A 25003-nucleotide genomic window follows, 5' to 3' on the forward strand; every position below is an offset into this window, starting at 1 on the left:
GATGGTCATAACGGTGTCAAAGAGACAAAGAGAAAATTATAGAAGTCACACCAGTATCAACTAGACCCCCTACGTCGACGATTCTGGAATCTTGAGGGTTGGTGGACATCTTCATTGGTCTAACCTGAGTTCTCAAGAAATGCACCCGGTACTTCTACCAAAAGGCCATCCTGCATCAAGGCCGCTGTTGAGTCATTACCATCAAGAAGTACACCACCAGGGACGCTAGATCACTTACAGAGCCCTACGGAACGCTGGGTATTGGCTTGTAGGTGATCAAGTGGCTGTGGCAAAGCTAATTAGTTCCTGTGTGACATGCAGAAAGCTATGAAGTTCAATATTAGTACAGCAGATGGCAGACCTGCCACTCTAGAGAACTGAACCACCCTCCACGAACGCAGGTTTCGACGTGTTCGTTTCATGGATGGTGCAGACAAGGAGAACGAGAGGAGGAGTGGCGAACTTTAAGTGCTAGGGATTAGCTTTTACATGCTTAGCTTACCTTAGATGTTACCGAGGCAGCAACTTCGTCGGTGCAAAGTCTGAGACTGATGAAGCCCTCGCGGAGATGGATAGTGAGTCGGTTGCGAATTACCTGTCGGAACAGAATTGTGAGTGGATCTTCAACCTGCCCCACGCGTCTCATTTCGGCAGTGTATGGGAACGTCAGATTGGTACCATCCAAAGCATCCTAGACACCATGCTCTTGGAGTTAGGGGCGCGACAGCTAACCCACGAGTTTCTGGTTACCCTGGTGTCAGAAGTCATGGTGATAGTCAATACCCGCTCGATCACGGCGATACCATCCGATATTGAGGAACCTTTACTGTTGACACCAGCTATGCTGCTTACGCAAAAAGACATATACGCTTGGACCACTTCCAAGTACCTTCACAACACAGGATGTCTATGCTCGACAGAGATAGAGAAAGTTGCAATTCCTAGCCAGTCAATATTGGACCAGGCGGAGACGAGAGTACATCCAAAATCTCCAGGTGCAGATGAAGTGGAAGAAAGAACAGCAAAATCTAGTAGTTGGAGACATGGTCCTGATGAAAGACGAGCAAGCCCACCGAAAAAACTGGCCCCTGGGCAAAGTTGATGATGCAGTCAGGGGCAAAGACGGAAGAGTGAGGAAGGTGACGGTACTGACCTCCAAAGACGGGCAGAGGAAGATGTACGAGCAACCAATCAGTACTCCAGTGTGGTTGGTTCCCATGGAGGACGTTTCCATGCACTAGGACAAGAGTTGGTGACATTAGTTACAGATACCACTCCTTCAAGGTTCCACAAGATCCTTGGGCGAGGAGTGTGACGTGAGTCACGCTTATCATTTTCGGACTTGTCAAGTTAATTAGTAATAGCCTATCTATGTAATTCAGGGCTTACGCCCCCTTTAGCTATCAAATAACATATTTGTTGGAGTCTAAGTTAGGAGTTAGGAGTCATTTCTGTAAACACAATTTCATCTCATTCTTGGAGCTGGAGTTGGACAGTGTCAGTTCATATTTCTTTTGATCTTTTCAGCTATCCTGATTTTATTTCTGTTATTGTAATCATAGTTTTCCGCCAAGTGTTAATGAAAGCAAGTTTATCAATAAATCAAGTGTGGTCATCATGGCACTTGGTTGAAGCGGCATTGTTCTAACTCGCAACCCCATCGGAGCTGAGAAACGCGACAACTAGCATGAGTAGCTGCCAATAAGCGAAAAACCTTTTTTCAGTGCGATAAAACGTTTTTGTGCGATGAAGCTAGAAACAGGATAATTTAGCAACAAAAAGCCAAACCGTTGTTTTTAATTAAATAAAGCTCAAAACAGCCCAGTTTAATTGTAACCAAACGAAAACACGTTTTCGGTGCTTTAAGGCTGACAACAGCGTATTTAAGCAACGAACACTCTGAAATATATCTTTTCTTTGTCTTAAAGATAAAACAGCGTAATTTAGCCACAAAAAAAATGTTTATTCTCTTGAGATAAAGCCCAAAACAGCCCAATTTAGTTGCAATCGAACGAATACATGTTCCAGTGCCAAAAAGTTTAGAAAAGCGTAATTTGGCCACAAAATTCACAGGAACGTTGTTTTAGGTGAGATAAAGCTGCAATCAGGCCAAAAAAAAGAAGAGAAACACCTTTTCCTGGTGCGATACAGCCAAAAGGAGGCTAATTCAGCAGGAAACAAGGTAATTGAGATAGTTTATCCAATTTATCGCATTTGCTGTTTTCGCTTGTTTGACCGTTTAAACCATTTGACTCCGTTTAGCTTGTTGGTGGATTTTGTCCATATGAGCCAATTGAGCCAACTCAGCTATCATTTGCATTTTGTGCAGTTTCACTGTTTCTGCTTTTTGCAATTTTTTTTTTAGTTTAACTGTTTTTGCTAGTTTGAATTTTTAACCAGTTTCATTATTTAACCTAGTTATGCTTTTTGTCCAACTAAACCCCAACCCTCAGCTAGTTTGACCATTAAAACTACTCGAAGTAATGAATACAGTTTGTTCAATTTGTGCAGTTTTAACTGTGTTCCCTTGTTCGACTATTTAACCAGTTGAATCAGTTAACCTACTTTGACCAATTTAACTACTGGATTCAATTTAGTTACTCTAATAGTAGTGATAGTTGGTGATAGTTGTGATAGTAGCTTTATAGATAATAGTGAACTGGATGATGATGCCTATTACTTTGATGACCAAGATGATATACATATTTTTACAAAATATTTAAGATATTTTGATGAGGGCAATATCTTAGAAGTGGAAAAGGAATTAAATGATTATATTAATCAGATATTTTTTATCATTAATTGAGCATAAAGCCCACCATCCAGAGTGCCATTATCTATACCGAATTAAGTATATCAAAACTAAGCAAGAAGACTACAACGTGTTCAGTCAACAACCATGTTTAATCCTCTAACTATTACCACTGTGCATGCCCCAATATGCGCGTGACAGAAACCGAAAGTACAAAGTTCAATAACGCAACATCTCCCTTTTTGAGGATAGGAAATAACTTACAAATCTAACACGAAGTAACATAGAATCTTGTTGAACTATAATAAGCTTGCATGCAATGAACTATAAATAAGGTTCAAGGTAACTAAGATCAGTCTCTGTAATTAGTGTCCAAATGTTCAGCAAAGTCCAAGGCTCTTCCATAACTTGAGAGAGGGTCTGACGAGTCTCTTGATGAGAGACAGGGAGGTGTGATTGGCTTCAAAGGAGTTAAAGCCTTATGCTGAGATTGTCACTTGTTAACACAGGGTGTAGCTGTCTTTTCTGTAGTGCTGGGTGAGGTCAGCTTGTCAGTAGGGATTGGGTTGATATGAGAACGGTTTCGTCTCACTACGCCTTTCTCCGTCTCAATCAGATAGGATCTGGGTGTTTCTGCTGATCGGGTTATGGTACTAGTGGTTACTGATTCCTTGATGAGTACAGGTGTACCAGGTTGCAAGGCTTTCAGTGGGACAGCATTATGCCGTTGGTTGAAGCTAAGCCTTTGCTTTTCTTTGCTCTCTGCTTCTCTTTCACGTAGCTTACCCATGTCTGGTTAACACGGATTAGGATTTGCGTGGAAGGTTGGGATGGTGTTTCTGAGTTTCCGTCCCATTAGTTGTTCTGATGCTGAATAACCACAAGCATGTGGGTAGATCTATATCCTGAAAGTCCCTTGGATGGGTCTTTCTCTTTTTTTAGCAGTGATTTAATAGTTTCTACCGCACGCTCTACCTCACTATTGGATTGTGGGAAGCAAGGACTGCTCGTGATATGCTTGAAACCACACAAGGGTACTGTGGGCCATTGTCGCTTCTTCTGGGATTCCATGTCTTGTGAACATTGCTTTCAATGACTTCAATGACTTCAAGAGACTTGCTGGTCTTTTGCATGGCAGCTACTTTGATATAGCGCGAGAAGTAGTCCACCACTATCAGGTAATTCAGCTTGTCGAGCTCAAACAGATCTGTTGCAATCATCTGCCACGGGAGTTATTAGGTTACATTCTGGATAGAGCATCTGCGATGTACAGTTATTTTCCAGGCACATGGTTCACCTCTTTCAAGTGGAAGCACATAAGACGCATTCTTAGCCTCTGTATTCTAGGAGGGACTTCATCCAGTGTACGTGTAGCGAGAAGGGGTACCAGAGGTTTGTGGTCTGTTTCAGCGACGATAGACTTTCCAACTATGTAATCGCTGCATCACTCACAGGCCCAGGTTAGTCCAAGAGCTTCTTTCTCTATTTGTGCATATCTGCATTCTTCTGGGGTGATATAAACACCACATGGATATAAACATCACAGGTCTTCAGGTCTGGTCATCTTGCCTCTGTAACAGTACTCCTCCTAGTCCAAACGATGATGCATCTGCTGAGATTTTGGTTTCCAAGGAACTTGATTCTTGTTGCTCTAAACACACACTTCTCGATGTTTAGTGTAACACCTGCTGTGGCGAGCCGCTCCAATAATTGCCCCAATCTTTTGTTGTGTAGCTCTCGGGTAGGGGCATGGACGAGCACGTCATCAATGTTACATTCAGCTCCATTGAGCCCCTCAAGGATCCTGCTAATACATTTCTGAAACGTTTCTAAACCTGAGCGTATGCCATAGGGTAGCACATTGAAGCAGAATCGACCCCAGGGTGTAATAAAAGTCGTGAAGTGTCTCGAAGTTTCGGACAACCTGATCGGCCAGAAGTCAGAGTTTGCATCGAGCTTTGTGAATATCACGTTGAACATATTCATTAAGCTTCGTCAAGTCCACGCACACTCTCACTTTGCCATTAGGCTTGGGGGTGACCACCATTGGGGCACACCACTCCGTAGGGTTATCTACAGGCGATATCACTCCACCCTTTAACATTCTTTCGATTTCGCTCTTGGTGATGTCGTAAAGTGGCATTGGGACTGAGAGGGCAAAGGGCTTTGCGTCATCCTTTAGCTTAATGGCGTATTTCTCTTTCATGACTCCAAGTCCTATGAACAGCTTGGGGTAGCTATGCACCACTTTTGCTTTGTAATCGTCGCTGGTCAATTCACACACCCAGATGAGGTTAAGTTTCACTGCAGCGGATCTGCCCAGGAGTGGTCGTGCCAAGCTCTTCACTGCATAGATGGTTTCTTTAACAATGTTTGAGATTTAGGCAAGGTTAACTACCACTTTTCCCTTACAGTTCGGCTTGTAGTTACAAGGGCCCATTAGCACTTTACTGATAGGCTCCAGCTTTGTTTACAGATGAAGGTTGAGAACACCATATAGAACAACAGTGACATCTGCTCCGCTATCAATCTTGAAGTCTACTTTTTCATCTTTGACAAGAACGGTTGCCATCCACGGTGTTTTCGTGGAGACGCTTTGGACTTCATACAGGTCTACCACTTCTCCAAGGAAAAAGGATTCAGGATCTTCTTCAGTGGCTATTTCAAACAATTTGCCGGGTTTTGAGCCTTTGCAAGCTTATGCCCAGCGACCAATTTTCAAGCATTTTCTGCACTTAGAAAGACGTGCTGGGTAGATTTTCTTCGGATGAAAATTACCCAGGCATCAACATATTTCTTTTTAACCACATCTTTATTACTGTCATCACTGCTGTTATAATCTGGTATTAATGACCTGCTTTTTAACTCGTGAATTGCGTGCATGCGCAATAGCGAGTTATAGATACGATGTGGGGAATAGCATTCGCTCGCTCGATTGGTCGATTCCTGTAAACTTTTTTTCGATTTTAGGCTTTTGAGTGCATTTGATAGTTTTTGGCGAGCAATAAACAAACGAAATGGTGACCTTTGTTGCTAAGAATAGTGGTGGGGTGAAAAAGAAGCCGATGACAATCTTAAAAGAGTGTTTTTTTTTCCGTTTTAGTTTCAAAAAGCGGCGCCAGCGACTGGCAGGCAAGTAAGGATTCACACTGAAATAACAGAACAACCTTTGTTTTTCATAAAATTGTAATTCACAATCTTTGAACTTGAAAACAATCCGAAGATTCATTGAAAATATCACTTACTGCGAAGTGCACGGAGTTTGCAGATGTTCAAAAGCTTTTTCTGTTATGGCGTGAGATTGAGAACAAAATCGATCATTACGTTTCGTATCGTGTGTTTTTCCTGTATGAAGCAACAAAAGATGCCGGCGACTGACGAAATTACAAGTTAACACGAAAATCAAATAACACTTAAACAAACAATTTTAGCTACCGATTTTCAGTGAATTTTTAACGAAAAATTTTCTTTTGAGTTTCAAGACAATTTGAAGATTCAAAATACGTATTACGTACTAAAATGCGAAAGTTATACACCACAAAATTGATAAATAGGCCTGAAATGAAATTCTATCTTGTATCTTGTTATTGATTATACGTTGCCTAGCAAGTGACTAAAATCTACCCAGGCGGAGTTCCAAAAATGACGGTGGCAGTCTTGGCTTAGTTATATCACTCAAAACTCGTTTCCGTTTGTCTCATTTGATAAAGAGGGATCGTTAATGTTTTCATAAAGACAGTATTGCCTTGATTTTCTCATTTCTAAAATGATAGAGAGTAAATTTCACTTTTCACCCACATTTACTTCCAACCTAAAAACACATGACATCATCCACCCTTGTCAAATGTAATAGCATGATCATTTCAATCGCAATGCCTTCTTATCCCAACGTTACTTTGTTTCTTTGCTACATTAGCGAACACTGAACTACTGCTCGACACGACAATCAACCACAAAATTCCCTAAACCAGATAACATTAAACATAATCCATCCCATAATCATGTGTCAATTCACGAGTTTGCTCATAGAGCACTTTGATTAATGTTTGAGGTAACAGATTGTTAATGTCTATTTTCTTGTGTGTGTAAACTTTCATTTACCTCAAAGTTACAGCTTCATCATCATATTTCGTTTTAATAAAGTCAAAAATGGTCTTACCATGAGCTTCCCATCTGTTACCACTTCCCAATTTCAGCAATTGGTTATTATCACTTTTTTTCTGTATGTTGTCACAAAATACCTTATTAACAGCGTCATTATTTGAAGTGGGTGTCTGCAAGTTTTTACGGTTGTTTTTCATGTATATATCAACGTGGAAAGTCTCAGAACCACTCGACATGTATCAACATACTTTTTATTCTTGGCATGTGTTGCACCTGATGGATCCCCAAGGTTAACAACCTTTTTACTGTACATATGCAAATTACCCGTCATTATCTGAGTTGTATCCAATAATAAAACAGTTGAGAAGTCTGCAGAATCACCACTACCAGATGGCTCCTGTGATCCCGTATCACCTTTATCACCCAAAGGTCCCTGTTATCCTCTAACACCAATGTCATCTTTAGCACCCTTAAGACCTTGTATCTCCTTTGTCACCTGTGGGACCCTAAGGAGCGGTATCTCCTTTTTGTCCTTGTGATCCAATATCTCCTTTGTCACCTTTGGGACCCTGATGCCAAGCGGCACCACTACCAGGTGACCCCTTGTGCACCAATATCACCCTTTGGGCCTTGTACACCAGTATCTCCTTTGTCACCCGTATCTCCCTTAGCCCCTGTGCACCAGTATGTCCTTTTAGACGTCTATCATTTTTGTCTCCTTTTGGTCCAGTATCACCCTTATCACCTTTTGGTCATGGTCGCCTTGCTGGACCTTTAACACCTACCACAGTTGTATCTATTCTGCTATGATTTCCAGTAAATATACCCATTATATCATATACTTATATAAATAACTGTTTTATGAATTCTTTTATTATAAGCATAATCAGTATGGGAAAACCTTTTTACGACATAATAATGATTCTTCCCCATACTGTGGTCACTCATGAAATACAAACAATATTTAGTATCCACATAAGACACTAAACAAATCCTGATACTGTGTGCTGTTATACATATCATTGAGATTTAATCTGTTGAACACCCTTATAACCTCTTTTGGACAATTGAGACCAAAACTGTCGAAGTATTAAATTATTTTTACCTGTTCATAACAACCCAATGTGTACCACCACCCACACTGTGATCAAGATTTATAACATTATCCTATCCTATGTTTATCACTTATTTGATCTCTGAAAAAGACACACAAAATGCTTTATCCCCATTCACTTTACCCAGTTAATTATATCATAATTGGACAATGCTTCGTCTACAAAATTGCACCCACTAGAGGGACTCCGTTGAATGGTAAGTTTTTTCCAAACCAGTAGTCGTTTTTCTTTGGTTATTTTGTTTGTTTTGCTTTTATTAGAACCAGCAGCTATGGTACCTGTGTAACTTGGCCAACTACCAATGAATGGTGTTGGTGCTTGAAGATACACTTCCACCCTTTAGGAAAACTACCTAGAGGATAAGTTGTGCTATTTTTTCAATGGGTATCATATAGCTTTTTAGGCTACCTTGACTATGTGAGCTACCTCGACCAAATAACTAGATTATGCAATTTGTACAGTCTATTTGTGTTTGCTTCTTTGGCTATTGGAGCAGTCGAAGCATTTGAGCCAGCTCGTGAACTTTGTGCAATTAAAGTAATTAAGTTATCTCGTTTTCTCCGGTTGAAACACTTCAGCAAGTCAGTATTTTGTCTTTTAAGCTAGATTGACCATTTTGAAAGTAAAACCAATTATACTAGTGTGACTATTCTGACTTCTTAAACCAATTGGGTTAGATTTTGCCGTTTGTGCTCTTTAACAATTGAGGGTAGTTTGACCATTGCACTACCTCACGCAGTTTAACAGTCTTCCCTAGTTTGACTATTTAACCAGTTGAACCATTTAAGTTATGCATTTTGTCGAGTTGAACCATGAAAGCTACTATGGCCATTCAAACAAGTTTAACCAACTAAGAAAGATTGTAAAATTTGTGCAGTCTAACTGTCTTAGCTACTTCGACTATTTAGCGAGTTTAAACAATCTAGCTTGATTGTGCGGTTTGTGTAGTTGATCCTATCGAGCTAGTTATCCATTTTGTGCAGTTGAGCCAATTAACCCAGTTTGAGCATTTGAGCAACATCAACCATTCCAGATAGATATTGCAATTTTTCCTAGCTTGATTATCTTAACTAGTTAAACCAATTAAGCTAGATAGTGCAGTTTTGTGCAATGGATCCATTTTGTGCAACTGAACCAGTTAAGCCAGTTGATCATTTGAACTACTTCAAGCAATTAGCGAAGATTTTGCAATCTGTGCAGTTCGACTGTCTAGGCTGGTTTGACCATTTAAAGTACTTCAACCAGTTGAAATGGATTGTGCAATTTTTCTCAAGTGAACTTAGTTTGACTACTAAACCAGGTGAACGATTTCTGGTAGATTGTCCAGGTTGTGAAGTTGAACCGATTAAGCTAGTTATCCTTTTTTTTTCAGTTGAGGCAAATAAGCTAGTTTGACCATGTGGACTACTTCGATCAGTTAAGCATGATTGTGCAGTTTGTGCAGTTGATCCTACTAAGCTAATTGTGCATTTTGTCCAGCTAAAGTATTTAAGCTAGTTTGACCATGTATACTATTTCGACCAATTAAGCTAGAATATGCAGTTGATCCTATTCAGCGTATTATGCATTTTGTCCAGTTAAAGCATTAAAGCTAGTTTAACCATGTGAACTGCTTCGACAAATTAAGATGGATTTTACAATTTGTTGTTGTTACTGCTCCATTGCCATTAAACCTGTTGAACCATGCATAGCAATGCATTTTATTTACTTGAACAGTTTAAGCTTAACTGTCCCTTTGAACTAGTGTAACTTGTTGACGTAAGTTGTGTAAGTTGTGCAGCTGTACTGTTTTCGATAGTTTGAGTATTTTACCGTTTGAGCTATTTAAATTAGTTGAGCTATGTATTCTAACCGGTATAACTTTTTAAAGACAGCTTGACCATTTGAACTACTTGTGTATTTAACTACCTTCGCAGGCTTCACAATTTAACCAGTAAGTCAAACTTTCGAGAACAGTAAACCTGCAAAAATTGCAAAATCACTTTCAAATGTTTAAACTTGTTGAAATTGTTTAACTAGAGTTTTTTAAAGGGGCAAAATACATTATGAACTTACTAGGTTCAACTGGAGAGACTTTTCAATCAAGTTTAATTGGTTGACTTCGTTAAACAATCAAACTAGCGAACACGGTGAAACTGCAGAAATTGCACAATCCATATTAAATGGTTAAAGTAGTTAATATGGTCAAACTAGCTGAAAATATTTAACTGGAAAAAATGCAGAACTAGCTCAAATGTTTTAACTGTACAACCTACCTTAATTAGTTCAATTAGTTAAAGTGGTCAAACTAGCTTAATTAATTAAAGTGCCTATTAATTGGTTTAAATACTTAAAATAGCTAAAGAGTTGAAGCACTCAAATTTGATAAGCTGTCTTAATTAGTCACGGTCGTTAAGTGACACTAGCCTTAATGGCTTCACCGGAAAAAATGCATAACTAGCTTTAATGGTTCAATTGGACAAAACGCATAATTAGGTCAAATGGTTCCAGTGGTTAAAATGGTCAAAGTCGTTTAATTGATTTCATGCATAAGTAGCGTAAGTAACTCAACCGGCTAAATGGCAATCGAGCAATAACAGTTAAACTGCACAAATTGCACATTGTACCTTATTACTCGATGTAGTTGTCAATCTATGGTTATACTGTTTTAAAAGCTTTAACTAGAGAAAATGCATCACTAGCTTTATAGGATCAACTGCACAAACTGCACAATCTGATGGTTTAACTAACTTGGATGTTTCAACTGAACAACCTGTATAACTAGCGTGATCAGTTCAACTGCACAATTTGAACAATTAAGCTCAAATATTTCAACGGGTTTAAGAGTCAAACTAAGGTCAACTGAGGAAAACTGCACAATTTATCTAAACTGGCCAAAGTACTATAAATGGTCAAATTAACTTCAAGGAATAAACGGCACAAACTCCAGAATCTAGCTGAATTGCTCGAAGTAGTTAAAAAAGTAAAACTATTTTAATTGATCAAACTGGTTAAATAGTCAAAGCAGCCAAGACAGTTAAACTGCACAGATCGCAAAATCTTAGTTAATTGCTTGAAGTAGTTCAAATGGTGAAACTAGCTGATGTTGCTCAACTAGACAAAAAGCATATCTATTTTAACTGGTTTAACTGCACAAACTGCACAATCCAGCTTCAATGGTTCAACTGTCAAGTAACTAAGATAGTCAAACCTGCTTAGGGTAAGGGTTTCATCGGACAAAAAGAATAACCAGCTTAAATAGCTTAAATGGTTAAATAGTCAACTTGTAAGGAGACAGTTAAAATGAAAAATTGCAAACAGTGGAAACAGTCAAACGGCAAAAAATGCATAAAAGTAGCTGAGTTGACTCAATTGGCTCATATGAACAAAATCCACCAATAGCGATCAAACAAGGGAAAACAGTGAAACGCAAAAAGACTGGACAAACTAGCTGAGTTGGCTTATTTGCCACTGAATTACGCTCTTGTGAGTTGTGTCCCATCAAAAAAGTATTTTTAAAGTGCATGACTTTAGCTGTGCATGGCTGATCTTAACTATATCTAACTTCATACAACGTTTCTGCGATTTTTCTGGCCACATTATGCTTTTCTCCGCTTTTTCGCACCAAAAGGTTTGCGTTTGTTTTCAGCTTAATTAGGCTGTTGTGGGCTTTTTATCACGAAAAGCAACATGATACGTTTTTGTTGCTAAACTGCACCTTTTTAACTTTATGACACCGGAAAGATGTTTCCGTTTGTTTGTCGCTAAATTTGCGGTTTTCGGCTTTATCTCACTGCAGACGAAGTTTTCATCTTCTATGCAGCTAAAGTACATCTCGTTTAGATTTATCTCACCTAAAACATTTTTTCGCTTGTTTACCGCTGAAATAAGCCATTTTTAGCACCCAAATAAAGTTTCCTACCTTATTTTTTAGCTAATAACCCCGATGTTAGCCAAACCATGGTTCTCCTTTTTCGCTACTAAAATAAAGCTGTTTTTAGCTTTATCAAATCGAAAACGTTTTGTTTGCTTGTTTGCTCTTGAGTTACGCTGCTTTTAGCTTAAGTGCATTGAAAAAAAGTTCTTGCATCTTAATAGTCAATCACGCTAGTTCTAGCTTTAACTCACTCCGAACAATGTTTTGCTTTTTTGTCGCTAAACTACACTGTTTTCAGCTTTTTTTTTTTTTACTGGCTTTGTCCAGTATTTTTTGTGTTTCACTTTTTTCGCTTGTTTGATCACTAAAATCATCTGACCCAACTTAGCTTGTTGGTGGATTTTGTCCATTTGAGCCAATTGAGCCAACTTAGATACTTTCTGCATTTTGTGCCGTTTGACTGTTTCCGCTGAGTGCAATTTTTTGAGTTTAACTGTCTCCTTACTAGTTTGACTATTTAACTACTTTAGCTATTTAAGCTGGTTATGCTTTTTGTCCGATGAAACCCTAACCCTTAGCTAGTTTGATCATCTCAGTGACTTGACCGTTGAACCATTGAAGTTACATTGTGCAGCTGAACTGATAAACATAGTAATGCTTTCTGTCTAGTTAAGTAACATCAGCTAATTTGACCACTTAAAGTACTTCAACCAGTTCAGATAAATTGTGCAGTTTTTCTCAGTTGACCTGTTAAACCAGTTGAACTATTTGAGCTTAATGGTTCAAATTGTGCAGTTGAACCAATTACGCTAGTTATGCACTTTGTTCAGTTGAAGCATTGAAGTCAGTTAAACCCCGTGAACTACTTCGACCAAATAAGCCAGATTATGTAGTTTGTGCAGTTGATCCTATCAAGCTGGTTATGCATTTTCTCCAATTAAAGGCATTTAAGACAGTTTGAACATAGTTTGACAACTACATCGAGCAATAAGATACATTGTGCAATTTTTTTGCAAGGTAACTGTTATCGCACGATCGACTTAAGCTGGTGAGCCATTTAAGCTACTTACGCGTTTTGTCCAGTTTAACCATTTCAACTCGTTCTGAATTTTGTCCACTCGAACAATTTAAGCTTGATTGACCATTTGAGCTAGTCTAACCAGTTGACATAGATTCTGTAGATTATGCATTTATGCTGTTTGCAACAGTTTGACCATTTTTCCACTTTAACTATTTAACCTAGTCATGCACTTTGCCTGGTTAAACTTTTTAAGCTAGTTTGATCAGTTTGTGAAGTTTAACTGTGTTCCCTTGTTTGACTATTTAACCAGTTGAATCAATTAAATTACTTTTACCATTTTAACTACTGGATTAAATTCAGCTACATTGCGCAGATTGTGCAGCTGAACCATTTGAGCCGGTTATGCATTTTGTCCAATTGACCATTGAAGCCAGTTATGCATTTTGTCCGGTTAAGCAATTAAGACTAGTGTCCTTTAACGACCTTAAACAAGTTTTGGCTAAAAAATTTAGACACTTTTCGCTAGTTTGACTATTTAAACCAATTAAAATAATTAAGACCTTCAAACAATTAAGGTAGTTTGACCATTTTAACTAGTTGACCTAATTAAGGTAGGTTGTGCAGTTAAACCATTTAAGTTAGTTATGCATTTTTTCCAGTTAAATATTTTCAGCTAGCTTGATCAACACTTTTCGCTATCTTGACTGTTTAAATCAATTAAACTAATTAGGCCCTTCAACCAATTAGGCCAGTTTGACCATTTTAACAAGTTGAACTAATTAAGGTAGGTTGTACAGTTAAACCATTTAAGCCAGTTATGCATTTTGTCCAGTGAAATATTTTCAGTTAACTTGACCATTATAACTATTTCAACCATTTTATATAAATAAACCAGGAAAGACGACGTTTCGGGGTCATCGTGACTCCATTATCAAGAGACTAGTTTAAAAACATGCAAATAAGGAAAGGTACAAGAATAGCATAAATTAGAATGAACGGCTTAAACAAACACCTTGGCGCGGATGGAATCCGTTTGCACGTTCAGTGTTGGCTTACGCATGCGAATATACAACATTTCATTAACAAGGCAATCAAATTTGCCGTTACATTTCGCGATGACGTTGAATTGCTCGATCAAGCGTTCAGGCATTTCACTATTGTGCTGGAGGTGGTAGTGTTTGTAGATAGAAGATGATTTCCTTGTGTGCCCTTCTACGCGCTCGTGTAAGTGACCACGAGTATAGCCCACATACCCTGCATCACACAGGTTACATTTAAATTCATAAACGATACATTGTTGGTTAACAATAGGGGGCTTAATTTCGTGTTGCAAATCAACTGCGAGGGATCAATCAACTTTCTACGACTATGCCAGAGCTTCGAACTCACACCTACTTTTGCCAAGATCGACAAAGATAGGCGTGCTAAGTGGAAGAAATCATCTGCTTCCTTTACTAAGAACGTGATCGCGGAGGAGCTCAGAGTAAGAATACAGGAGAGTATGGTACTTCGAGAGGAAATCAATGGCATCTATGATGAAATCCGTCAGACCTGTTCACTATTCCGCTATATGTGCATCTTACGAACCATCACTATGCTTCGGAATAAACTCCAACTTGAAGTTACGAACACTCACACTCGAAAGATCTCAAGGCTTCTCTACAGAGAAACTGACGTCGACGAACACATCCTGAATATTTCCTCTTACGAACTATCGTTCTTCCAAAAATTGGTTCTCTGTCGTGGCCTGAAATTTGCGATCCCACAAAGAGTGTCTCCAGTTGAGATCAAGGCAAGCTTCGAGAAAGTATACTGGAACCTTGAACGGCATCTACCAAACGAGAATTCACGCGAACTAGCAGCCGCAACCTTACGATCTGTTGCGCTAGAGTATATTAATAAGAGTAGCCCAAAACCTCCTAAAGCCCTCTTGCAAGCTATTGAAGATCTGAAAAAACGCGATGACATCGTTGTCACAAAACCGGATAAAGGGTCTGGTGTTGTTGTTATGGATAAATCAGAATATCTTCGCCTACTATCCGAAGCGTCAATAAACGATACCAGCAAATTCCGATTCGTCGACTCGGAGAGACCGAGAACCAGAGGACGACCTCCTAAGTATTACCACCCTCTCCTTCAGAAAGAAAGGGAGTTGGAAACTCTCATTCGAAAGATTCTACCGAAATCCATTGCTGACGCTCTCCGCCCGAAAGGGTCCAGACTCGCACACTTGTATGGCTTGCCGAAGACACATAAAGAACAGTTGGCCGTGCGGCCAATACTCTCTGCTACTAACACCTACAATTACTCGCTAGCGAAATGGCTTGACGACAAATTGAAACCCCTGTCGTGCAACCAATATACAATGACAGACACATTCCGCTTTGCTGATGAAGTACGAGGCTTCGAGATCAAGAACGGCAAAATTTTAGTTTCCTATGACGTCACCTCATTGTTTACAAATGTACCATTGGAGGAAACAATACAGATCTTAGCTGAAAAAGCCTTTGCCCAGGATTGGTTCAACGAGACGCACAGCTTGAACATCTCTAAAGCGGACCTAATCGACCTCCTCCGAGCAGCTACGAAAAACCAGCTTTTCCAGTTTGACGGTGCTTTATATGAGCAGACAGATGGAGTCGCTATGGGTTCTCCCCTTGGACCGTTGCTGGCTAACGTCTTCATGTGCTCGGTTGAGGAAAACCTCGAACAACACAGTCAACTTCCGCGCTATTACCGGAGGTACGTCGATGACACCCTGACCGTAATGCCTGATAGGGTGACCGCTGGCCAGTTTCTAGACACCCTTAACTCTACCCATCCCTCCCTCCAGTTTACCATGGAAGTCGAACGGGAAGGATCCCTTCCCTTTCTAGGAACTGAACTGCTTAACCGTGCACCAAAGATTGAGAGCAAGGTCTACATCAAAAGAACCAACACGGGTCTCCTTCTGCATTTCCAGAGTCATGTTGACATTAAGTACAAGCGCAGCCTAGTTAACACCATGGTGGATCGCGCTTATCGATTATCTTCTAACTGGTCTTTCTTCTCCGAGGAATGTGACCGCCTTAGAGGGGTTTTTCATAACTTGAAATACCCAAAGCCACTGGTTGAAACTACAATCAAGCGGTTCGTTGAGAGAAGGATTTCATCTGCAGAGCCCTGTCCATCACCAGACGTACCATCGGAGATTGTGAGATTAGTGTTACCCTTCAAGGACCAGTCGTCAGCTAATCATGTTAAACAACAACTGAACAGTCTAAGCTCGAAGTTAAGCGTGACTGTCCAACTAGTGTTCGTTAGCCCTAAGCTCGATCAACAGCTTAAGCAACACGAAATTAAGCCCCCTATTGTTAACCAACAATGTATCGTTTATGAATTTAAATGTAACCTGTGTGATGCAGGGTATGTGGGCTATACTCGTGGTCACTTACACGAGCGCGTAGAAGGGCACACAAGGAAATCATCTTCTATCTACAAACACTACCACCTCCAGCACAATAGTGAAATGCCTGAACGCTTGATCGAGCAATTCAACGTCATCGCGAAATGTAACGGCAAATTTGATTGCCTTGTTAATGAAATGTTGTATATTCGCATGCGTAAGCCAATACTGAACGTGCAAACGGATTCCATCCGCGCCAAGGTGTTTGTTTAAGCCGTTCATTCTAATTTATGCTATTCTTGTACCTTTCCTTATTTGCATGTTTTTAAACTAGTCTCTTGATAATGGAGTCACGATGACCCCGAAACGTCGAGTAATAAATCTTTCCTGGTTTTTTCTATGCCTTTGCTTTAGCAAATCCCTGCTGATCAAGTGTTTTATATAAATTGCGCAATTTTTGCAGTTTGACGGTGTTTGCTAGTTTGATTGTTTATCCAGATCAACCAATCAAGCTGGTTGGTTAGTTATGCATTTTGTCCCCTTAAAGAATTTTAGGTAGTTTAACCATTTAAACAAGTTTAATTAGTTGAAGATTTTGCAATTTTTTCAGGTTTACTGTTTTTGATAGTTTGACTAACTGGTTAAATAGTCAAACCAGCGAAGATAGCTAGGTACACAAGTAGTTCAAGTGGTTAAAATAACTTACTTAAAAAGCTAAACCAGACAAAATGCATAACTTAACTAGGTTAAATAGTTCAAACGGTGTAATAGTCAAACTATCGCAAACAGTATAACTGCACAATTTAAAAAACCTATGTCAACAGGTTAGACTAGTTCAAATGGTCAATTAAGCTTAAACTGTTCAATTAGACAAAATACATAGTTATGCATGGTTCAATAGCTTAAAAGTCAATCGAGCAACAGTTAAACTACACAAAATGCAAAATCGATCTTAATTGGCCGAGGTAGTTCACATGGTCAAACTACCTTAAATACTTTAACTGGACAAAATACATAATTAGCTTAACAGGATCAAGTACACAAACTGCACAATCTAACTTAATTGGTCGCATTCGTTCACATGGTCAAACTAGCTTAATACTTCAACTGAAAAAAAAAAATGGATAACTAGCTTAATCAGTTCAACGTCACAACCTGGACAATCTAGCTGAAATGGTTCACCTGGTTTAAAAGTCAAACTAAGGTCACCTGAGTAGAATTGCACAATCTCTCTTAACTGGTTGAAGTAATTTAAACGGCCAAATCAGCCTAGACAGTCAAACTGCACCGATTGCAAAATCTTTGTTAATTGGATGAAGAGGTTCAAATGGTCAGACTGACTTAAATGGTCCATTTGCACAAATGCATAACTAGCTTAAGTGGTTGCATTGCACAAAACTGCACTATCTAGCTTAATTGGTTTATCTAGTTGAGATGATCAAACCACAAAAGACAATTAAAGTGCACAAATTGCAGTATCTATCTGGAACGGTTGATGTTGTTCAAGTGCTCAAAGTGGGTAATTGGTTCAACTGGATAAAATGGATAACAAGTTCGAAAAGATCAACTGCACAAACTGCACAATCAAACTAAATTGTTTAAACTCGCTAAATAGTCAAAGTATCTAGGACAGCTAAACTGCACAAATTGCACAATCTTTCTTATTTGGTTGAACTTATTCAAATGGCTTCCATGGCTTGTTCAAATAGCTTCCATCGTTCAACTGGAAAAAATGCATAACTAACTTAAATGGTTTAACTGGTTAAATATTCAAACTAGGGAAGACAGTGCAATGATCAAACTACCTTCAATTGTTGAAGTGCAAAAACGGCAAAATCTGGCTTAATGGTTTTAAGAAGTCAAAATAGTCATATTAGTTTATTCGGTTCCACTTTTGAAACGGTCAATCTAGCTTAAATGACAAAATGCCTAACTTGCTGAAAGCTATGAGGTTAGGAAGTCGTCTTGTTTCCAAACCAACAACGAAACAAAAAGTTGGGTTCCTTGTTACATTGCCTGTAAGTATTGATGCGCCATTGTTATTAAAAGCTTTAACTGGTAAAGTTATTCAGGCTTATAATAAATATCAATCGCCACCACCTCTTCCACCACCAAAATCAGATGGTAGAGGCATGCAGGAGAGAACACAAAATGAGTCCTTGGCGTTACATAGACCACCTCCACTTGTAGGTAGTTGGCCTAAATGGGGAGAAGTGTATCCTCAAGCAGCACTACCATTGATCGATAGCTGGCCTAATTACACAGGTACCATGGCGGCTGGTTTTCATAAAAGCAAAACAAAAAAGATAACTAGTGGAAAAGGACTACTGGTGGGGAAAAAACTCACCATTCAACGGAGTCCCTCAAGTGGGCGCAAGTGTGAAAATAAAGCACTTTCCAATCATGTTATCATTAACTGGGAAAAGTGAATGGGGATAAAGCAGTTGATGGTCGTGTTTTTCAGAGATCAAATAAGTGATAAGCATAGGATGGGATAATGTTATAAATCTTGATGACAGTGTACACATTGGGTTGTTATGAAATCTAAAGAGATAATTGAATACTCCGACAGTTTCAGTCTCAATCGTCCAAAAGAGGTTATAGAGGTGTCCAGTAGATTAAATCTCAATGATGTAATAATAGCACACAGTATCAGGATTTGTTCAGTGTCTTATGTGGATAATAACTATTGTTTGTATTACATGAATGACCACAGTATGGGAAAGACATTATAATGTCCTAAAAGTGTTTTCCCATACTGATTATGCTTATAGTAAAAAATTCCTAAAACAGTATTTTATATAAGGATATATATTATAATGGGTATACTTACTGGAAATCATAGCAAAATGGATACAACTGTGGAAGATATTGAAGGACCAACAGGGCCACCATGACCAAAAGGTGATAAAGGTGATACTGGTCAAAAAGGAGACAAAAGTGATAGAGGTATAAAATACTGCTGCACAAGGCGCTAAGGGAGATATTGGTGCACAGGGGCCATCTGGTAGTGGTGATTCTATAGACTTTTCAACTGTTTTACTATTGGATGGAACTTAGATAATGACAGGTAATGTGCATAGGAACAGGGAAGGGTTGTTAGTCTTGGGAATCCATCAGGTGCAACAGATGCCAGTAACAAAATGTATGTTGATACCATTGAAAACAACATACTGAGTGGCTCTGAGACTTTCCAAGGTGATATAACCATGAATAACAATCGTATTAGGAACTTGCATACACCCACTTCAAATAATGATGCTGTTAGTAGGGTATCATACTTGGCATTATACCTGCTAGTGGTTTGATATTAAAAACATACTGTGAAATGAAAGGTTTTAAGAGCTAATGTCAGCATCCATCAGACAAACAGCGGCAAGTCGCCCAAAATTTTCTTTTACTCCTACTTTCATATTTTGTAGTCCAATGTGTCCTAATAATTGTGGTGTAGTTTTTTGTCAAAATATATTTCGGTTTTCGAGAAATGATTATTTTCCTTCGACCGCTCAAATATGCAAATTTTCACCGTGAATATTACCCGAGTTGTGTGACCTCATGTAACGAATATACACGACCTCCGGTATTTCTGTCCATTATCCTTTGTTTTGTCATCTAAACTTAGTCCTCTGTCATTATTGAAGCTGGCAAAGAAATATTTATTTTTTGGTGGATATTTTTGTCCGACATACTTTTCCTATGTCGAAGAGTAGCATCAAAATAAAGACAGTTTTAACAATGACCGATATGACGGAATCTACTGAGCTTCAAGCTTTTTAAAAGACAAAAGGGTGGTTATAAAGTTGCTATAAAAATTTCCTTGTGTATTTGTGTTGTTCTATCTTGAGACGAACTCAAAGTCCTGCAAAATTTACTTGCTAGCGACTACGAAATATACATGGTGTGCCTACTTGTCGCCATCGTTAACTGGCATAAATCACTACAATTTGTAAAAAAAACTAACATAGCAGTCTGACCTTGTTTATTTATTATTTTATTAGCTGTTTCGATGATCACGTTAATTAAGCTCTACCACATTCTGGCCAGATTTCAGATTCGGAAAATGAAGTTGATCTTATTTTGTCGCGTGCTGACATCTTCAAGACACCAAAAGATATTCATGATTTTACAAATTGCCCCACTCATAGATCAAATCTCGGTGTTGGGTGAAGTCGTGGTTCCAATAGTAGATGTAGAGTGCCAAAAGAAGTGTCCGGCCATAGTAAAGGTAGGGTTAAGCCGATTCCAAAAGTCGATAGGGGAACTGGCAAGCGTGTATCACAGATAGTACTCAAGATGTGTGGAAAATTCATACAATCTGGCTCCGGTAAGTAGGCTGCTTACCACCGTGTGCAAAATTACGCGTCCCATTATACTTAAGTCTCGATTTGGAATTGGTTAATAGGTTACCAAAAATCCAGACAGAGGCAGAGTTTTCTGTACTAATGTCTGAACACTTTGTTGGCTTTCCGCCCTCTGAAGGGACGCGTAATTATGCACACGGTGGTAAAGGGCACTTCCGCACTAGTTACTCGACACTGACCAAAGTTGTTTCTCTTCACCAAAAATCACATCAAAATTTGTCCTTGCCAAATTTCAAGTACACTTCACGCATCAGTACCCCCGTGGGATCCCTTCACATAAGTGAGCGGGGGCGCGCGCCGGGAATTTCGAAAACGACCGCTATAAAATTATAAAAGGTATCTGAGTCTTATCCGTGTGGGAGTGGCAACAATTGATGTCTACCCCTAAAAAGTACTAATTCAAAAATAAAAACTGAAAAATCTCAAAAAATAAAAACTCCTTTATTTAGGCTTGAGTCAGATCATTAAAAACGTCCTAGTAATTCTTATTTCAGGTGTTTTATTGAGCGAGAAACACCCTAAAACGTTTCAGTTAGGTCTGTGATAGTCCACTTTAGTTTGAGACATTGTAACAAGTACCAGGTCGCTGATTTTGACCCCTAAAAGGTACGACACAAGCATCCTCACCCGTTTTCGATCGCCTGTTACTGTTTTCTCTCTCCTTGCGAGGGTTGCACTTTTAAGCGATTTTGCGTTTGCAAGGTATTTCATGTATCGTAAATTCGCGAACTTTTCATTTAAATTTAATTCCGCGTAAGAACACTAAGATAGAATCGAAATAGACTACCAATTTTTTCTTAGAAAAGGCAATTTTCATGAAATTTAAACAGTGATGAATAATATGTTATGCACGCCACAGACAAATCACGATAGTTTGCTCAACCTTGTCGCATAACTGTCAAGAAGTCTCTTAAGCCGAATGAATAAAGGGGGTAAGTTAAAGAAACTAAAGAAACTGTGGTGCTGCGTCGGTGGGAGAGTATAGCAGGTAATTTAGTGTTAACAATTGAGTTGAAAACGTAAATTGGCCACCGTAAAGGGTAAAAAAGCTGACGTTTCGAGCGTTAGCCCTTCGTCAGAGCGATTGGGGGAATTGTGGGTTGTGCGTGGGTTTATATGCAGAAAGTGGAGCTACGCTATCGGTGGGAATGTGTTGACGAGAAAACAGGAATAAATTCCCCCCCAAAAAAGAACCTTCCACGCAGCGGCTTTCTCTGTTTTACTAATATTTTTCATTTTCTTTAATAGTATTCACCCTAATTTTCCTTTTCTTTTTTAATCCGCCCCCAAAAAGAGAGGATGCGTGATATGTTGGTCTTGCCTTGTTATTCCGATGTAAGTAACGTGAATCTAGGTGATGTTTTAGAATAACTTTATTTATATGTCTCGACCTTTCAAGTTATATTCTATTATATTCTATCATTTGTAGAATACAATATATAATATAACATATAATGAACTATACAATCACACCTTATAACAATCTATTTTCGCGAATTTATCAGTCAATTCAACACATTGCTTGGTTTTTGGTTTGCATTTCATTAGTTTTTCTGGATCAATATCAGTATCTGGGCAACTGCCCACCTACCCCTCCCCTAACTCAACAACAGTCAATTGACAACAAGTTAAGGTTAATGTTGGGTTAGGGAGGCATAGGTGGGCGCCCAGATGCTGATAATGATCCGTTTTTCCTCCTCTAATGGCAGTCAGTGCAAGATGGCGGCCGGTCGTGCCATTTGGTTGCTCCGACTTTTTGTCCTTTTCTTTCTCCTTTGTGAGCTTAGGGGTTTAAAAGGGACAAGAAATTGCAACATAGCAACCACGCATAGGATTAAAGAAAGTTTTTTAGTCGTGTAATCTATTACGGCCCAAACTGAGATGCTGGTTATGATCCATGTGAAATTCCACTCGACTGTATTCATCCGAACCCAGGTGAGGTTATGAAAGGATTAAAGCCTAACTAAGCGACTGGTTGCGACTTAATTCCACCAAGACTTGCTCAGAAATCAGCGGAGGTGTTGTCCCAGCCGTTTAGCACACTGTGTATTTATGTGCTAGATCACGCGACTGTGCCATCACAATGGAAACTTGGTGAAATTTCTCCAGTGCATAAGAAGGACTGCAATCTTATGTAATCCAATTACCGGCCAATATCGATATTACCGTCACTGTCAAAGGTGTTCGAAAGACTAATTCATAACAGAGTCGGCCCATACTTTGAGGATCTTTACCACAAACTAGTTTTCGCATATAGAAAGAGGCACGACTGTGAAGCTGCCCTCCTCAGTTTAACGGAGCAGTGGAGGAAAGAATTGGTTAACCGAAAAATTGTTGGGCTGGTGTCTATGGTGTCTATCTAAAGCATTCGACATGTTACTGCACAGTCCAATTATCCAGAAACTGGCTAAATACGGGTATTTATTGCTACGAATTTTAATTACTGTGCCGAGTCTTGGCATTTTTGTTGTAATCGCTCAACAGAAAAACTCGAAAAACTGAACGAGCAGGCACTGCGCATCGTTTATCAGGACAAAATCTCTAGTTGTCTAGTTGTTCTAAAATCACTAGTTGTTAAAAATAGATATAGCACATTAGCATATCAAAGACTTGCAAAAATGTTAATTACAGTGTTTGGAGTAATTGGGAATGGAAACGCACCTACAAGTATTTCCGAGTTATTGACGGCACGTAAATCTAACAATAATTTACGTGGTGATGCTATTTTAAGACTACCTAAAGTAGATTCTACAAAGTACTGGATCAAGTCATGGAGACACCAGGTATGTATGTCTCTATTTGTCCTAGCTTTCCTAGAAAAATAAATTTCCTTATGTGCCTCTTTATCGTTAATTTGATCTAAAAGGGAATTTTCTACTTTCGTTCACACATTTGTACTTTATTGTGATTATCAGTATGATTATCTTTATATTTATCTAGAAACAAAAAATCTGCGAAGTCTCTGGTGGACCCGACGGCCACTCAAAAGGGTTTTAGCTCAACACTATCTATACTGACCTATTTTAAGGTACGCCTAAATCCTAAACAGGACGAATGACAAGAGATATAGGCAAATATATCTGCTACACCGTGTCTTAGAGCTTAAGCAAAGTTGGACGACAAGAATGTCAAAATAGTTTGTGCGTTCTAAATATCTTTACATTTCCTTGGCTCCTTTGTTAAACAGCAACGTTGATTTTGACGTGCAACACGACTCCTAAATCTTCTAAAAGAGCCAGGTTTAAGGAAAAAACAAGGGAAGAAATACAGTCGCAGTTGCGTCGTACTCATTGCTTAAGCTCCCAGCATTGGTTAACTTAACTGGAAGGTCAGAATTATTTAATTAAATGAAATTTAAACTTTCTATTAAATTTACTTACATGTGAACAAAAGTGGTTACAATAAATTTAACTTTCAAATAGTCATTTCTGGCAATTTTCTTATTTTCAGTCAGTTTTCAAACCATCTACCCGTCTTTTAGGTCAGTAATGGACACTTCAGCTCTTACTTCCTTTTTTTTATTGGGCATTAGGATGATACTGTAAAGAAAGAAAGAAAGAAAGAAAGTAGGAAAGAAAGAAATTTAGATATGGTTATTCAGTTACTTATTTTATTCACGTGATCCTTCCTATCCCCGTACATTTCTGTTTCTTCCGTCCCATGGATGTTTACTATTATAGCTATATAACTTTCGACGTTCATTTCAAATAAACTGTATTGCTCCCAAATCGTACCATTTCTCCCTGGGTTATCGTTTTGTATGGGTTTACGGAAGATTCTAATTGAAGGAATATTTTCCCATCCTTCCGCACACCCCTCCATTTCTCGTTGCCCACTCTGGATGAAGCGCGTGCCACCGTAGCGCTGCCCCTTTTTAATCTCCATGTGAAAGAGAACACGTTGTCCTCACTTAAGAATTCGGTTTCCCTTACATCGTCCTGTTTGAAAAATGATTCTCTATTCAGACATAACGGATTGCAGGCGATTGCAATGTTTTTAAACATTTTTTTCGAGGGGGGTGGGGAAGTTTTAATGGTTGTGATTAATTGGTAACTGGTCTTTGTGTCGTCCAATTTTGTCTGTAATCATTCTCTCTATTCACAAATCGGACTCCCGCTCGGCAGTTGTCCGATTTTGTTAATCACTCGTATGATTATCGAATGTATTGGACTCTAATTAGTACTTTTAACTTTATTAACCAATTGCTTTATTGATGACAAAATTGATTGATTGAATGATGGCGTGATTCAATGTTTGATTAAGTGACTGATCTATGCCTCTACAGATTCATTAATTGCTTGACTGATAATTATAACCATTTTAAAACAACTAACTCTATTATTTGGGGAACAATAAAACTTTTTTACAATCAAATGGTAAGTGAGACAGTGTGTATTCTTTATTATTTC

General features: G+C 38.8%; 1 protein-coding gene across 1 annotated transcript; it reads left to right on the forward strand.

Annotated features, from left to right (window-relative positions):
• The first annotated feature begins 14349 nt into the window (after window positions 1-14349).
• On the forward strand, window positions 14350-16632 carry LOC131770282 (uncharacterized). Its single transcript, XM_059085996.2, has one exon. The coding sequence runs from the start codon at window positions 14350-14352 to the stop codon at window positions 16504-16506; it is 2157 nt and encodes a 718-aa protein (XP_058941979.2). The 3' UTR covers window positions 16507-16632.
• The last annotated feature ends 8371 nt before the right edge of the window (window positions 16633-25003 follow it).

The sequence above is a fragment of the Pocillopora verrucosa genome, chromosome 1 (genome assembly GCF_036669915.1).
Source record: "Pocillopora verrucosa isolate sample1 chromosome 1, ASM3666991v2, whole genome shotgun sequence".
Lineage (NCBI taxonomy): Eukaryota > Metazoa > Cnidaria > Anthozoa > Scleractinia > Pocilloporidae > Pocillopora > Pocillopora verrucosa.